This window comes from Vicugna pacos, chromosome 17 (genome assembly GCF_048564905.1).
Source record: "Vicugna pacos chromosome 17, VicPac4, whole genome shotgun sequence".
NCBI classification, from domain to species: Eukaryota; Metazoa; Chordata; class Mammalia; order Artiodactyla; family Camelidae; genus Vicugna; species Vicugna pacos.
This window is the reverse complement of record NC_133003.1, coordinates 24010871-24028639: the sequence shown is the minus strand read 5'-3', so window position 1 is coordinate 24028639 and position 17769 is coordinate 24010871. Positions and strand designations below refer to the sequence as shown.

At 35.6% G+C, this 17769-nt stretch overlaps 1 protein-coding gene and 1 long non-coding RNA gene across 34 annotated transcripts in view; one reads left to right on the top strand and one right to left on the bottom strand.

Moving 5' to 3' along the window:
- Window positions 1–17769, top strand: part of PBRM1 (polybromo 1) — a 102238-nt gene that overhangs the window by 23649 nt on the left and 60820 nt on the right. For 24 of the 33 annotated variants that reach the window (XR_012060660.1, XR_012060659.1, XM_072941431.1 and 21 more), the window contains exons 7-12: window positions 1364–1432; window positions 2461–2559; window positions 4868–4953; window positions 9032–9127; window positions 9920–10011; window positions 14814–15027. Coding sequence is in view for 31 of the 33 variants with exons in the window: in XM_072941431.1 (XP_072797532.1) it covers window positions 1364–1432; window positions 2461–2559; window positions 4868–4953; window positions 9032–9127; window positions 9920–10011; window positions 14814–15027 (656 nt within the window). In the remaining 2 variants the exon portion in view is untranslated. The remainder of the gene's footprint in view (window positions 1–1363; window positions 1433–2460; window positions 2560–4867; window positions 4954–9031; window positions 9128–9919; window positions 10012–14813; window positions 15028–17769) is intronic. The other 9 variants (XM_072941443.1, XM_072941459.1, XM_072941461.1 and 6 more) reach the window with 1 other exon arrangement.
- The window catches only part of LOC140686767 (uncharacterized), a 46635-nt gene continuing 43709 nt past the window's right edge, over window positions 14844–17769 (bottom strand). Inside the window, exon 3 of the long non-coding RNA XR_012060661.1 lies at window positions 14844–15099. This is a non-coding gene — a long non-coding RNA (uncharacterized lncRNA). The remainder of the gene's footprint in view (window positions 15100–17769) is intronic.

Here is a 17769-nt window from a genome sequence, read left to right as displayed (position 1 = left end):
ACAATCTTTACTCAAGATCTGTTTTTGCTCTGCATGGTCAGTAGTGGTCAAGCCACCAAGGGTAATTTGGAGGAATAAAACATTACCACCTAGTTCCCCCATTCTGCAAGCGTTTTCAGGGACACCATGCAGCAGGAAATCAGGTTCCCATTGGTCCTTTGGCATGTGACAGTTTGAAAGACATCAGGGACTGAGACCTGGAGGGGAGGGCAGGTTTTACCTTTCCTTTATAAGTCCTCCCTAAGTGAGACTGGCTAGGTGGGAGAGGTAGTTTGGGAATACATGGATTAGCAGCTTGGATTACGCTGTACCCTAGCCTGGGTGGCCCTGCCATATTTTGTCTTCTAAACTATTTCTCAGAAATAGAATTTTTGAAGAGAAGGGGCAGAGAAGGGGTTTGTTCTAAGTACAGAAAGGAGTAGGCTTAAGAAAACAGAGAGGGGCAAGCTGAAGGATCAGAAGAGATGAAGCATTACTGAGATCATCCCTTCAACCCAATAGTTGAGGGAAAGCTCTGACTTCTTGTTGTTGTTTGGGCTCCAGGGATATGAACAGGTAGAAGGAGCCTAGATAGCACAGTCTGACTTCCTCTGACACTTCTCCCACTTGAAGAGACCAGCGTTTGGTTTTGGTTGACTTCAGTTATTTTCTCCAAGGAACAAAACCTGTAGGAAAGATTCAGGGCAGTGAATGCACTCCAAGCTTTGTAAAACCCTTTAAGGATATTTTTCTAACAAGTTAAATGTTTTTTTTTTCCTTGTGATGAGCTAATATTTGATAAGAAATCAAAAATTGTTTATAATTTTGCTTTTTCTCTTTAACATAGCTTCGTTGAAACTGTGTTTTATTTTGAAAAGAATTATTTTGACTGAAATAAGTACAAGGATTAAGTTAAACATGAAGCTAGTAAATCTTACAATCTGACTTCTTGTAGATCCTTAGTACTTTATATGAAATATGATACAGTTGTGTTATTTAAATTGCTGAATTAAAAGAGCTTATAACAGATCCTTCAGAAACATTCTTCTTCATTTCCAGGCGTAGATAGTTTGGGACCTTAAATTTAAAATTGTGTGATCTGTGAATTTTGAAAATTTAAAAACATTAAATTGTGGTATGTGAGTTATATAAGGATAATTACCAAACACTAAGTCCTACAACATGCTGTGGGTATCTCATGAAGCTTGTAAACATCAAATGCTTTCTGCTTCAGATACAACAGACAGTATGCTATACAGCTGTATCTTTAGCCTTGAGTCTCACAAAGCTACTCGATTGAGTAATAGATTGACAGTGTGCTTCCTTGTTTTCTCATTAGCTGGATACCTTCACTTACTAAGTGTGCCTGGATTTTGTCTTCCAGCAATATCCAGACTATTATGCAATAATTAAGGAGCCTATAGATCTCAAGACCATTGCCCAGAGGATACAGGTATGAAGGTGACCATATGTTAATATATGTGGTTTAGGGCAGATTGGCTCATGGTCTTTTATAGGGGCTTTTAGAAAACAGAGAAGCAGATATTTCTGTAAGGGGTTTTTAGCAATAAGATGTAAGCCTATAAGAAGTGTTACTGAGTATAGCATAGGAGGAAGCAGCATAGAATCCCTTTTGCATTGTTTTGTAGGAAGGAAAGCACATTTTTATTGGCATAGTAATTTGATCTTAGGACAGAAATTAAAGAGCATTGATCATGCACATTTCTGATTTTGAAAGGTACATTGGCAATAAAAACTTTCTTATTAATTTTTATCTGCTTCCAAATAGTTTTAGGATATCTCAGAGTAAAAGTTACCTACAACAGACATAAAGAGTGTAAGGTCAGTGAAAATAAAGACTTCGTTCTCTTTGAGTGCTCCCCTCCCTGTATCTTTGGCAGCAATAGCAGCAACTAAAACTCACCTTGGGTTTCTAGGTACCTGCTCTGTTCTAAGTGCTCTGTATATATTAGCTAAGTAATTCTTACAACACCTCCATGAGATAGTTACTGTTATTGTTCCCATTTTACAGATGAGAATACTGAAGCACAGAGATGGTAAATCACTTGCCTGAGTCATCAACTAATGAGAATAGTTAGGATTTGAATCCAGACATTCTGGCTCCAAAGTCTGTGCGATTTAATGAATTAATATTCATGAAACACTTAGAACAATGGTTAGCACAGAGTAGCCACTATATATTTGCTAAATAAAACAACTTTTACCTTATTTGATTTTTTAAAGTGTAAGTTGTTTTTATGAGAATAATGTAGCTCTGATTTTGTTACCTATCTCAAAAACTTTTTTGTAAATGGACAATAGTAATAGTTTATAAAAGAGCAGATGGTGTATATTGTTCACATGTGTACTTCCCAATAAAGTCTTAGAGTATGGTGACATGAATATGAGAAGTTTTTTTTTTTTAAGGTCATATTCATTAACTCTGTAAAAGGAATTGATGTATTTTGTTATTTACTATAGAATGGAAGCTACAAGAGTATTCATGCAATGGCCAAAGATATAGATCTCCTAGCAAAAAATGCCAAAACTTACAATGAGCCTGGTTCTCAAGTATTCAAGGTTAGTTTTTTGTTGTTGTTTTTATTGATAAGAGTAGATACCTTGATTTAGAGCCAATATTTTTATTTTAACTTGATTGAGTTAAAATTCACATATCATACATTTCACCCAAAGTATATAATTTAATGGCTTTTAGTAAATTCACAAGAGTTGTGCAGCCATCACTACAGTGAATTAGTAGTCACTCTCCATTTCCTCCCAACCTCCTCCACCCTAGGCAACCACCAATCTACTTTCTGTCTCTGAGAATTTACCTATCTCTGCATTTCGTGTAAGTGTAATCTTACAGTTTGTGGTCCATTGTGACTAGCTTCTTTCACGTAGCGTAATATTTTCAAGATATTCATGTTGTAGCACGTATCAGCATATCATTCTTTTTATTCCCAAGTAGCGTTCAGTTACATGTATGTACCATGTGTCTTATACCCAGTTATCAGTTGCTAGATACTGAGTTGTTTTCACTTTTGGGCTATTATAAATAATGCTGCTATGAACATTCATGTATAAGTTTTTAGGTAGACATATATTTTCATTTTTCTTGAATGCCTACCTAAGAATGAAATTGCTGGACCACTGGTAACTGTATATTTAATTTTTTTGAGAAAGCAGCAAATTGTTTTCCAAAGCCACTACACCAGTATTCCCACTAGCAATGTGCAAGTATAATTTCTCCACATCCTCACCAACACTTGTTTTCCATTCTTATTTTTGTTTTTATTATAGCCATTCTAGTGAGTGTGAAGTAGTATCTATTGTGGTTTTGATTAGCATTTCCCTAATGATTAGTAATGTTGAACATTTTTTCATGTGCATATTGGCTGTTCATATATTTTCTTTGGAAAAAAGAATTCAGATCTTTAGCCCATTTTTAAATTGGGTTACCTATTTTTATTGTTAAATTGTTTGAATTCTTTATATCATCCGGACGTTAGACTGGACGTATGATTTACAAATATTTTCTCCCATTCTGTAGATTTTTTTCATTTTCATGATAGTATCCTTTAACACACAAAAGTTTTAATTTTAATAAAGTTTTAAATTTTGATAAGTCTCATTAATCTGTTTTTTCTTTGCTTATGCTTTTCGTATCATATTAGTGAAATCATTGCCTAATCCGCAAAGATTTACACCTGAGTTTTCATCTAAGAATTTTATGATTTTAGCTCTTACATTTAGATCTTTGATCTGTTTTGAATTAATTTTCTTATATATGATGTAGGTGTGAAGTAAGAATCCACATTCATCTTTTCCATAGGATATTCATTTGTCCTAGTGCCTTATATTGAAAAGCCTGTTCTTTCCCCATTGAATTGTCTGGTCAACCCTATTCAGAGTCAGTTGACTATAGATAGATGGGTTTATTTCTGGATTCTCAGTTCTAATCTGTTCATCTATGTCTGTCTTTGTGCCAGGTAAGGTTTGTTCTTGATCCACTTTGTAATTTTGATTTAGTCCCTGTATTTAAACCTCATTAATAAAAAAATCAGTCTGTGTAGTATAATACACAGTGTAAAATGACTGTTTCATTGCTTTGCAATTCTCTTAGAAGCTTTGTAGTCCTTTTACAAAATGAACTGTAATGAACAGTTGCTTGTAGCAATTTTTTGAATTAATAATATATCATTGGGAATTTAGCAAAGGATGCTTAGAAAATCTTTTGGAAGTTAAATTATTTCGATTTTCAGAAGGCTCACTCTATTACAGTTGCTTTTGGTAGTTAATTTTAACTTTTGTCTTGCATCTTTTAAGTAACTGAGTGAAAATCAGATGTGAAATCCTTGTTTGCATACTCTTTGATAGGATTTTTAATAGTATAGTACCAATTCTTTGTTGATACAGTTAAGAATTTTACTTTTTGGTCTGATAATTTTTCTTCAACTAAATTTTAGAGAGAAGGGAAACTCTGAATTTGATATATTAGCATGCTGTTCATTTAAACAAGTATATTCATCCTAAATTTGTGTGCCTAGTCTTTAATCTTAGGAGTGTATCTTTGTTTCAGTTTTTAGATCTGTGTTCACAGGTAAAGTTCATTATGTTTTCACCCCTGTTTTTCCCTGTTCAGCATTAGATCTTTGTTACTTGACTAATTGTGAAAGAGCTAGGAGGCTTTTTAACTTGTATTTAATTATGGAGATATTTTAGAAGCTTGTGGAAGGGTTAGAGGATGCAGGTTTGTAAATATTAAATGAAAGGCTATTCCAGATGGAAGAAGTACCATGGAAAATGTTCTGTTCATGATTGAGGGCATTTTAAACTGTCTTTTTTTCCTATACATTTTCTAAGCCAAGTAATTTTATCTTAACAGGATGCAAATTCTATTAAAAAAATATTTTATATGAAAAAGGCAGAAATTGAACATCATGAAATGGCTAAGTCAAGCCTTCGATTAAGGTAGGTTAAAAAAGTGTCTAAAATCCTTGTGCTTTTATTATTTGCCAAATTGTCTAGCTAGTAAAATCAGTACAATGGAAAACAAGATATATATTGCTTTTCAAGATTATATTTACAGTTGGTAAATATGATTCTGAAGAAAAGGGGGATAACTCTTACCCAATCCCTTCATAGCAGCTGAAGGGGGCTTTATTTAAAAAGAAACAGTTTTTGAGACTTAACACTGCTCTATACTTTTATTGCTTTATACAAATGCATATATATTTGTATATCATATTTGCATATAGCATATACTATACATATAATATATACTATATATAATAAATATATTGACAGGCATACCTCAGATATTGTGGGTTCATTTCCTGACTACTACAGTAAAGTGAAAATCACAATAAAGTGAGCCACCCAGATTTTTTGGTTTCCCAGTGCGTATGAAAGTTATGTTTACATTAACTGTGGTTACATGTGCAATAGCATTAGGTCTAAAAAACCAATTAATTAAAAAATACTTTACCCCAAGGGTGAGGGTCTGGGTGATAATAGTTTGAGCGTGTGACCTTGAGAAGGCCTTTCCTCCTAGCCAGGTCCCCTTACCACCCCTGGTCTCCCAGCCCCACTCCTATCCTCTTCAGTCCCAGAGGTGTCTCCCTAAAGCTCAAAACAGACCCGTCCCTCCCCCGCTCAGACTCTGCTGTGGCTTTCCAGTGCCTCCAGGAGGAAGCCCATCTCCTCACCACAGCTCTGCACAGCCTGGCCTGCCATGAGGCTCCTGCCAACTGTGCTTCATTAGTGGGCTGGCAGTGCACCCTTCTCCTTCTGACCCCTGCCTTTGCCCCTGCTGCTCCCTCTGCCTGGCATGCCCAGTTCCACTTCTTTTCCAGCCTCCTTCCTGTTGATTCCTCTAAACCCAGCTCAGGGGCAGCCCATGAGTCTGTACCTGTCACCCCACAAGCCCAGGGCCAGGCTGAGCCCCTGGTATACACAAGGCCGGTCTCAGGGTCTTGGGGGTCTGGGCTGACAGGGAGACTGCAGGGGCTAAGCTTCTTCTGAACCCTGTGGAGAGGTCAGGGGCCCTAGGGTGTTTCCTGGGCACCCCGCTGAGGCTTCCCTTTGGGTCACACAGAAAAAAAAAACTTTTTTTATTGCTTAGAAATGCTAACCATCATCCAAGCCTTCAGTGAGTTGTAATCTTTGTTGCCAGTGGAGAGTCTTGCCTTGATGTTGATGGCTGCTGACTGACTGATCAGGGTGGTGGCTGCTAAAAGTTGGGGTGGCTGTGACCGTTTCTTAAAATAAGACAGCAGTGAAGTTTGCCACATCAATTGACTCTTCACTAGTGATTTGTCTGTAGCATGCGGTGCTATTTGATAGCATTTTACCCACAGAACTTCTTTCAGAGCTGGAGTCAGTTCTCTCAAACCCTGGTGCTGCTTTATCAACTAAGTTTATGTAGTATTCTAAGTCCTTTGTTGTCATTTCAGCAACCTTCATAGCATCTTCACCAAGAGTTGATTCCATCTCAAGAAATCACTTTCTTTGCTCATCCATATGAAGCAACTCATCAGTTTTTACCATGAGAAGGATAGGGTAGAGTGTGTGCTTAGCAGGCATGAGGTCCTTGGTTCAAATCCCAATATAAATCTAATTATCCCTCCCCAATTAAAACAAAACAAAACAAAACAAATATTTTACCATGAGATTGTAGCAATTCAGTTACATTTTCAGGCTCCACTTTTTTTTTTTTTTTTTTTTTTGCTTCCCCCACCCTACCTTGTTTTATAAGGGAGAAGTAAGTGGGTTTCTTTGTTTATATTTGGAGGAGGTACTGGGGATTGAACCCAGGACCTCGTGCATGCTAAGCATGTCTACCACTTGAGCTATACCTTCCCCCCTCAGATGCCACTTCTAATTCTAGTTCTCTTGCTATTTCCACCCCATCTGCAATTACTTCCTCCTGAAGTTCTTAAACCCCTCAAAGTCATCCATGAGGGTTGGAATGACTTCTTCTGAACTGCTGTTAATATTGGTATTTTGACTTCTTCCCATGAATCACAAGTGTTCTTAGTGTCATCTGGAATGATGAATTGTTTCCAGAAAGTTTTCAGTTAACTTTGCCCTGATCCATCAGAGGAATCACTATCTGTGGCAGCTGTAGCCTTATGAAATGTATTTCTTAAATGATAAGACTTAAAAGTTGAAATTAATCCAACCCATGGGCTGCAGAATGGATGTTGTACCGGCAGGTATGAAAATAACATGAATCTTGTACATCTCCATCAGAGCTCATGGGTGAGCAGGTGCATTTTCAATGAGTAGTACTATTTTGAAAGGAATCCTTTTTTTTCTGAGCAGTAGATCTCAACAGCAGGCTTAAAATATTCAGAAAATCATATTATAAACAGATGTGCTGCCATCCAGGCTTTGCTGTTCCATTTATAGAGCACAGGCAGAGTAGATTTAGCATAATTCTTAAGGGCTCTAGGATTTTTCAGGATGGTAAATGAGCACTGGCTTCAACTTAAGGTCAGCAGCAGCATTAGTCCCTAACAAGAGAGTCAGCCTTATCTTTTGAAGCTTTAAAATGAGACATTGACTGCCCTCTCCAGTTATGAAAGTCTTGGATGGCATCTTCTTTGAAGATCAGGATACTTCATCTACATTGAAAATCTGTTGTTTAGTATAGCTACCTCTATTATCTTAGCTTCTGGATAACTTGCTGCAGCTTCTGTATCAGAACTTGCTATTTTATCTTGCACTTTTTATATTACAGAGATGATTTCTTTCCTTAAACCTCATGAACCAACCTTTGCTAGCTTCAGACTTCTACAGCTTCCTTACTTCTCTCAGCCTTCACAGAATTGAAGAAAGTTAGGGTTTGCTCTGGATTAGGCTTTGACTTAAGGGAATGTTGTGGTTGGTTTGATCTTCTATCTAGACCACTGAAACCTTCTCCATATTAGCAGTAAGGCTGTTTTATTTTCTTACTCGTATGTTCACTGGAGTAACACTTCTAATTTCCTTCAAGAACTTTTTCTTTGCTTTCGCAACTTGGCTAACTGGCACAAGAGGCCTTGCTTCCGGCCTGTCTCAGCTTTCAACATGCCTTCCTCACTGAGCTTAATCATTTGTAGCTTTTGATCAAAAGTGAGAGATGTGTGGCTCTACCTTTCTCTTGAACGCTTAGATCCATTGTAGGGTTATTAGTTGGCCTAATTTCAATATTGTTGTGTCTCAAGGAATAGAGAGGCCTGAGGAGAGGGAGAGAGATGAGAGAACAGCCAGTCAGTGGAGCAGTCAGAACACACACAACATTTATTAAGTTTGCTGTCTTATATGGGCATGGTTCATGGTACCCTCAAAGAATCAGAATAGCAGCATTAAAGATTACTGATCATAGATTGCCCTTACAAATATAATAATGATGAAAAAGTCTGAAATATTGCAAAAATTACTAAATATGACACAGAGACACTGAGCAAATGCTGTTGGAAAAATGGTGCCAGTAGACTTGCTTGATGCACGGTTGCCACAAACCTTCAATTTGTAAAAAATGCAGTATCTTCAGAGTACAATAAAGTGAAACGCAATAAAATGAGGTATGCCTGTAATATTTAGATATTTGTACATGATATATAGTAGTATATATTTATATTTGCTATAAGAGTACTTAGCCAGGAGTCAGGAGATCTAACATCTCATCCTAGCTTACCGTATACTAGGACTGTGACTTTGAATACGTCTTACTTCTGGGATTCCTTTTCCTACTAACTGAAATGGGGAGATTAAGTGGCTACTTTCAAAGCTCTCTTCTGACCCTGGCATTTGCTGTGTTGCCAGATCCTCTGGTCACTGCAGTAACCATAAGCTGTCTAGCATCAGCCCTGGTTATTCTTTTCCACAGAGTCCCAGCTTTAGAACGAAGCCTGCTGCACAAATAGAAGCTCAGAAATACTTGAGTGTTTCCATTTAGAAAAGAAGAAGAAAATGGTTGTTTCTTTTTTGTTTACCCGTAGCATTCTGATTTCAGCTGTCAGTTTTCTGAGGTTTTTTTTTTTTCAACCTTATCTCTGGATAGGACTCCATCAAATTTGGCTGCAGCCAGGCTCTCAGGTCCTTCGCACAGTAAAGGCAGCCTTGGTGAAGACAGAAATCCCACTAGCAAGTATTACCGGTGAGAGAGAGTATGTTTAGTCCGAGAGCTGACTCAGGTTTATGAGGATAAGCATGCTAGTGTTTTCTTGATGGCTATCTTGAAGTATTATTTTTGGGTATAATTAGGTTATTATGAGAATTTGTTGTCAGATATTTTATTTAAAAGGTTGGGGTGCTGTAGTAGGCCTGACCTCACCTCTGAGAAAATGCTTAAGCAGAAGTTATTTATCAGATAGGGTTTAATATTACCAGTAAAATGTATGATAAAGGACAAAAAGATTTTTTGTTTATAATAGAATTTGTTGGGGGAGGGTATAGTTCAAGCGGTAGAGCACATGCTTAGCATGCATGAGGTCCTGGGTTCAATCCCCAGTACCTCCTCTAAGAATAAACAAACAAACAAACAAACCTAATTACCTCCCCCCCACCAAAAACCAAACAAACAAAATGAAAAAAAAAATAGAATTTGTGTTCATTGTAAAATGTGAGCATCATTAGAATTGACCAGTAATTATGAATGAATCTTTATTTTTCATAAAATAAGGAGTAGTGCTGCATTTAAATAAAAAATGCAAATAGCTTGCTTTAGGCTTTCTATCACCACTCTCTCTTTTCTATGAGAAAAAAATTAGTCATCTTGGTTAAGATTGATTGTGGGGAAAAGAAAAAGTACAAAGATAAGTTGAGGAGGCAGTTGAATGAAACTTTTTCTTTGATATGAATGCCTTGTTAACAGTTCCTGTTTCCTGTAAAGTAACCGAATTATTATAACATCTTTTTCTGCCTTCTAATTGCTTGTTTTTCTTTGTAGTAATAAAAGAGCAGTCCAAGGGGGTCGTTTATCAGCAATTACCATGGCACTTCAGTATGGCTCAGAAAGTGAAGAGGATGCTGCTTTAGCTGGTAGGCATTAGGTTGTGACTAGTTAAATGTCTTCTAGGTGGATCCTTCTGGTTAAGGAAAATTGCAGTTACTTTGGTTCAGCTGGGAGTTTGTTTTTGGAGTGCATGCTGTTTTGTTGCATTTTGATTGCACTCTTGGTTGGCAAACTTATCAAGAGCTTATTACTACTTTACTTTGTGTTAAAGCATGTATCTAAGTAAATAAATACTTCTGTGAAAACAATTGGCTTGATAGCCTTAGCAGATCCTGGTTTCAAACCTGTGGTGATAAGCAGTGAGTAGTAGTGACACCATCAGGAAATCCCAAGGAGACATTCACATCATGTTACGTTTCTGGTCATTGGATTATATTTTCAGTAGGCTATAATTTCTTCCCAGCTGGAGCTTATGATTTAAAGATAGCTGTATATTACAATCAGAGCAGGATGGTAAATTGTCATTTAAACAGGTCAAAAGAAAGGGCATTGGGCACTACAAATTCATGTAAAATTTATAAAATAGTAAAAAAAAGATCATTGATTTTATTGTCTGTCTTCCTAAGTGATATAATCTTTTTTATTTTTTACTATAGATATTTTTTATATGTAGAGGTAAAAATTTTTTCTTGAAATTACTCTGGCATTTGTTTTAATTGTTATAATAAGTGTGACATAAGATTTTTCTAGCAGTATCTTATTTTCTGCTAGATCTGTAGAAATTCATAATTACTATAGACTACTTACTAGAGTATGAATTTAATTCTTTACACTCATGTAAGAATTAACTTTTTTTTAATGTGAATCAGTTTTATCCAATATTGAAAGAAAGTTTATCTTTTCATTAGTTTTATTTTGTGCTAGTTATAAAAGTGACACACATATTATCTTAGCTTTCCTTTCCATTTGGTTACTTCATTAACCTTATAGTAGCATAACAAATTGAAGGAAGCCTATACCACTTACAAAATTCCTAAAAAGCATTTATTGCCTTTTTTTCCTAATGGATAGTATCTTTGTCACAAGAGGATTCTTATTTAGTAACCTGAGCTATTAAAGAAAACAAAGTAGATGCGACCAGCTTTGTATGTAGTAGATCATTCAGACTTATTCAGAACCTGCTTATCTTAAATTTAGTCAAGATTCTAACAAATTTGATTTCCTACTTCTTGCTCCTGGAAACAACTTAGGGGTAGGACAGTGAAAATAGCAAAGAAAGGATAACTCATGATCTCGTAGCAACAAGAAAGTGCTGATGGAAAGAAGGCGTAAGAACTGAAAAGTGTGGCCTGGCCTCTAGAGATGATTGTTTTAGAGGCCAGCCCACACATGGCATCCCTGACGGGGTGGGGAAGGGAAGAGCACCCACTCGCAGTCAGCACAAGAAGAGGAATGAGGTGGGCAGTGGAGTAAGAAAAACAGACAAAACTTCCAGTCCTCCCCCACCAAAACAAAATAAGGCAAGAAGGCAAAACGAAACAGAGAAACTGGGATAAGTAGAAAGCATATAGATGAGAGAAACAGCTTGAAAAATTATATCAGGAATCAGTATTAGTGGCCTAAATTTGCCAATTAAAGTTTGAGTTTGAATTTTTATAAAATCAGGTTATATGCTGGTTACAGGAGACTTACCTTAAACAATATAAAAGTACACTCAGGAAAGTTGAGTATAAAAGGATGGAAAAAAAACACCAGGAAAATAATAACCAAAAGATAGTTACATCAGCTTCAGTTAAAATGTACTTTTGAACATTAGCAAAGATAAAAAATATTCACCTGATAATGATGAAAGGTTTATTGCATTAAGAAGATAAATTATAAAAGGGCTCAAAGTATGTAAAACAAGCAGATGGAACTTCTTGAAGAAAGTAAAAACATTGCCGTTAGAGTGGGAGCCCAGTTCTCTCAATTGCTAGATAAGCAGCCAGAAAACCAATGAAGACAAAGAAAATTTGAATACACTTCCTCACAAGTATATTTGTATTCTTTTGCTGCTAAAATAAAACAAACTATCACAAATTTAGTGGCTTGAAACAACAAATCTATTCTCTTCAATTCTGGAGATCAGAAGTCTAAAATCAGGTTGTTGGCAGGCCAGTATTCCTTCTGGAGGCTTTAGGGGGATAATACATTTCCTTGCCTTTTCCAGTTTCCAGAGGCTACCTGTATTCCTTAGTTCATGGCCCCCTCCTCTACATTCAGAACGCAGCACTCCAGCTCTGCATCTGTCACCCCATCTCCTTCCGTCTTTGATCTCCTTACCTTTCTTTCATAACCAGAGATTAATCCAGTATAATCTTCCAAACTCAAGGTTCTTCTCAGTTATATCAGCAAAGTCCCTTTTGCCATATAAGGTGATACTCACAGATTCTGTATATCAGGACATGGATAAATTTGGGGGCCTATTATTCATCTTACCACAACAAGATGGATATAACAGACAAGTATTCTGTAAGTAGAGAATACATATTCTGCCCTGGTTCACAAGGAATATTTACAAAAATTGACTATGTACTTAGTCATGAAACAAATTTTAACAAGTTTGGAAAATCAGTTATATAGGCCATATTTCTGACCACAGTGCAGCTGTGATAGCAACTAATAATGAAGAGGTAAGGTTTTTTTTAAAAGAGTAATTATAATAGAAACTTAATTACTTGAAATTGAACAATAGCAATAATAAAAATAATACGTATCAAAACAGTGGGAGTACAGCTAAAGTGGTGCTTTGGAGGGAAATTTATAGGTCTGAATGCTTCTGTTTAGAAAGAAAAGCAGCTGAAAGTCAGTGGACTAAGCATCCAGCATAAGTGAATAATAAGAAAAGCAGAGATACTGGGAAAAAGAAGATAGAAAGCTAGGAGCAGAAATTAATTCATTAGAAAGAAAACCTATAATGGAAAAGATCAATAAAGTCAAAAGTTTTTCTGTTACAAATATTAATAAAATAGACAAGTCTGTGGTGAGATGATTATCAAGAAAGAAACAGAAGGCATAAATAAATATTAGAAGAAAAGGGGAGCATACAGAGATTAAAAAGAGAATGTTAAGTGCTGCTTAATGCAAATAAATTTGAAAATTTAGGTGGAATAGACAAATTCCTAGAATATGATAAATGCCTACAACTGATTCAAGAATAAAAAAGCTGATTGCTCATATCACCATTAAAGAAATCAAATTACTAATTGCTGATCTTCCCACATGGAAAACACCAGGCCAGATATTTAGGGAACAAATTATATACAAATTTCTGCAGAGAATAAAAAGAGCTCCCCAGTTCATTATATGAATCTAATATAACTATGTACCAAAACCAAACAAAATATAAGCACACTGTATCTAGCAGTATATATAAAAGATAATACATGATAACACAGTTGGGTTTATGCCAGGAATACTTGGTTAGTTCAACATTAGAAAAGATAAAAGTATCCTTCATTACATTAGTAGATTAAAGGAGCAAAACTATACTTTTGGCTCAGCAAATGCATTTGATTAATGCTTCAGTTTCCATTAATGATAAAAACTTAGCATACTGGGACTCTTTCCCAGTTTGATAAAGGGTATCTCCATGTTCATGGGAGAAATATTTGTAGCATTCCCCTTATCATAAAAAACAATGTTGTTACCTCTTGGTCAAAGTACTAGCCAGCCTTCAGTGATAACAATAAAGCTGTAAGTATCGGAAAAGAAGAATTATAAGTATTGCAGTTAATAGATTGTTTTTTGAGTTTTCTACTTAAAAGACTACTGATAAATTATTAGAATTAATAAGAATAATAAGGTGCTAGATGTAAGATTATTGTACAAAAATCTTCATTTCTGGAATCAGCCACAAAAAGGAAGAGTAATTTTTTTTAAAGATACAGTTTACAATAGCAACAAAACATACACCTAGGTGCAAATCCAATAAAAGATGTACAAGAGCTTTATGGATAAGATTGGAGGTAGTAGAGTCAGAAAAGACTACGTAGTTTCAAATCCTATCTGCTTCCTGCTCCCTATCTCTAGATCCCTTCTCCACTGCTTTACAAGATGGCTGACCTTGGGCAAGTCATCAACTTCTCGTGCCCAGTTTTTATATTTGGAAAAGAAATAATAATACTATGTGGTGATGTTAGGATTACCTGAGACTGATAACTTGTCAAGCTCTTAATATATAATTAAGTACTTACTAAGTGATTATCGTTCTTACCTGGGAGCATGTAGTGATTTTGGTTATCTTTATCCACCAAGGCAAAGTTTAAATTAGGTCCATGTACACTGTTTGAGTTCAGAGAAATTAGTAATATATTTTGTATTTCTATAAAAATAACATGTTTTGTTTTTTGGGTTTTTTTATGGTTACCTTCTACCTAAGAATTTTCTCAATAAATGAAAACCCAAGGGATGCTATAGATCAGTGGGGCAAAGTCAAAGAGACTTAGGCTAAGTCAGGTCTCCCAATATAAACCCCATCTACATTTTGTGCTATCCTAAACTGCATACTATTGCTTTGGTTCTGAGATCTGTGAATGGCTGCTTGCTTTTTTTTTCTTGGCCAAGCACACATAGCAGGGAGTCTCTGATGATGGCACCTTTAAAAAAACCTATTTTTAACCTTTAAAAGACAGTATAATTTTTACTGTGATACTCTTTTGTATGTCACACTCCTCTAAGTAAACATATAATTATACTAAGCATAACTAACATCATCTTTAATGAAGGCTAGAGACTATTCTTTTAAAATAAGTATTCTCAAATATATGTAGCCCAGTCTGGAAGGTTGTCAAAAGACCTTCAGAGAATATTTTTTCTTCCCCTTATAAGTATTTTTATGTCTTTGTAGCTGCACGTTATGAAGAAGGAGAGTCGGAAGCAGAGAGCATTACTTCATTTATGGATGTTTCAAATCCTTTTTATCAGCTTTATGACACAGTTAGGAGCTGTCGGAATAACCAAGGGCAGCTAATAGCTGAACCTTTTTTCCATTTGCCTTCAAAGAAAAAATACCCTGATTATTATCAGCAAATTAAAATGCCCATATCACTACAACAAATCAGGTAAGATGTCTTCTACATCACTCTGTATAAATCGATCTTCTTGTGACTGAGCCTCCACATGTGTCTTCCTTCCTAAAATGAATGAGGATATTAAAGGTGAAATGTTTTTCATATGGTCTAAAGTGTACTTAAATATCACTCCTGTATAAAAGTGAGATATAAATTTTATTAACTATAAATGATATTCTTTGTACTGCAATAAGAATCAAAAGGCAAATAAACAAGGTGTTTCAGCTAGGCATTTGTGTCAGATTATGGATTATAAAAAGTCATGAAGCTCAAAATCTAACTGTTCATTTTCTTGTAACTATGCAAAGTGCAAAAATCTTTCTGCCTATACCCTTTATTGATATTTTGATTATAACAGTTTATCTGTACTTAAATTTTGTGTTTGTAGCTGAACCCGCAGAATAACCATAGTCAGCCCTGAGAGTACTCATTAGCTGAATAGTACATGAAAGATGGCTCATCATGGTGTTCCTTTTCTGTTTAGAAAATGTTAAAAAAAGATCATTGGGAATTCAGCCAGACAGAATACTGGAAGCACCACAATATCATTAGAAATAGTAGGAAATAAGTAATATTATAAAATTTGATGTTCTGTAACTCTTAAAATGCAGATTATGTTTTGCAGTATAACCAGATAGAGGCAAGAAGTAGGTAAAAATATTTTAACTAGGCAAGGTCAGAGTATGCTGGTGTTTACATGATGTTTTCATAGCAGGTAACTAACCTTCCAAACAACAGTAGGAATTAAAATCCTTGTACATTACTGAATTGTAGGAAATAAGTTTGGATAACAATGTATGTTTCATGGTTTTGCATTTGTAACTTCTATTTTCCTCTTTTGATCAATAAGGTTTAGAGTGTTTTTATTTAATCCAAACTTTGGAGGTTTTGTACACGAATAGGATCTAGAAAGTCAGTTTATTTGGCCCTCTTAAAAATAACATGGAGAGAACTATACTCAATATCTTATAGTAACTTACAGTGAAAAAGAATATGAAAACAAATATATGTATGTTCATGTATGACCAGAAATTGACACACATTGTAAATTGACTATACTTCAATAAAAATATATGTATTAAAAAATTAACATGGAAATTAAGGCAGCCATTTACTAAGAAAATAGTCTAGAAATTTGTCTTTTACACTCTTTGCCTTGGAAAAGATGGTGACAGTGCTGTATATATTAAGAGGTTCCTTTTTAATTGAATGCTTTTTGTCCTTAGTTTCTTTTCCCCCTCATGAGTTTTTTTTTTAATTTAAATTCCAACAGTCTAATCAACTGATTAGTTTTAAAGAAGGCAGATGCTCAGCCAGTTCAATAACCTGGCCAGCAACCTTCATCCAAGTTAGAATTTTCTAACATAAGCCTTGCTTTGTTAAGTCAATAATGCTGTACCTTTCCTCCCTTTTAAAATTTACTCTTGACAGTTATGTGGCACACAGGTAGGGGATTGTGAGGAATAGAGAAGTGGCTGAGATCTAGCTTGTAGCACAGTAGAGTTTTGAAAGGTCATGTGCTCTATACATCAGAGCAACTGGGAAAGCTAGAGCAGTGTTGTCCAATAGAACTTTGTGTGATGGTGGAAATGTTATTTTATCTGCACACTCTGCCATGGTAGCCACTAGTCACATGACTGTTGAGAACTTGAAATGTGGCAAGCGCAACCACATAGATTTTAAAATTTTATTTCATTTTGATTTAAAAAGCCACTTGTGGCTAGTGGCACAGTTGAGGAAGATTTGCTAGCAGAAGGAATATAGTTGAGTGTCATCAAAAGCAACAAAAGTGGAGGAGTGGGCAGGAGCCAGATGATGTTGCTCCGTTTTCCACCTTCCATTGTGTTAGGCTTGTCATCCCTGTCTTTTATTTCCCCTCTGCCCTTCCTTCCCCCCATCCTTGATTAACATCAGTCTGATAAATATCTTCAGATTTATTGTAGATTGTCATCTACAAATTTGGATTCTCTGTCTCTTCTTTGTGGGTGTTGAGAATAGCCAGCACATTATCCTTGGAGTTAGTAGGAATAAGTCTAAGGCTGTAATTTAAATTCTGGGTGCTGGTTGTGTGAGGCTGGTAGTGAGAGCGGAGTTTATACTTAGTTGTAGCATAAAGTAGTTTGCTTCATCCCTTTCTCTAACGTTCATATCACTTTAAGCACTATTGGAATCTACATATGATTTTAGTAAATTTTAAGTAAAACTTTTTATGCAAAGTGAATGATAGATTCTAAGAGAAAAGTCTAAACTCATTCTGTGAAGCTGTGCACATATTGTGATTCTTTACTTAATACTGCTTTTGTGACTTTGATAGATCGCATACAAGTGCTTCAGTCAGAAGATTTTAAAGTCAGTCTGTACATAGTTAGGGTAAACCTAACTCTTCACCTTGTACAAAATGTACAGGGGTTTTATTAGAGTTGGTGTTAGTGACAGCCATAGTATCTGAAAGAGCTTTTGGAGTTTTTAAGACTCTTAGATAAGGTAAATAAAAATTAAGCCATCATAATTAATTACAAATGTATGTATTAGAGGAACAGTAGTGAATGGACGCAGACTTACCTGCTGCTTGTTTACCATCTTAAGACTGCTCTTCATTGTCCATATACTCCCCTGGAGGTAAATTTATATTATCCTACATGCTCTTTCATGGAGTTGCCAGTACTTTCTCTTTTCTTTAACCCTCATGACATGAAATGGCCTCTTATGTAAGTATAGTTGATTTACAATATT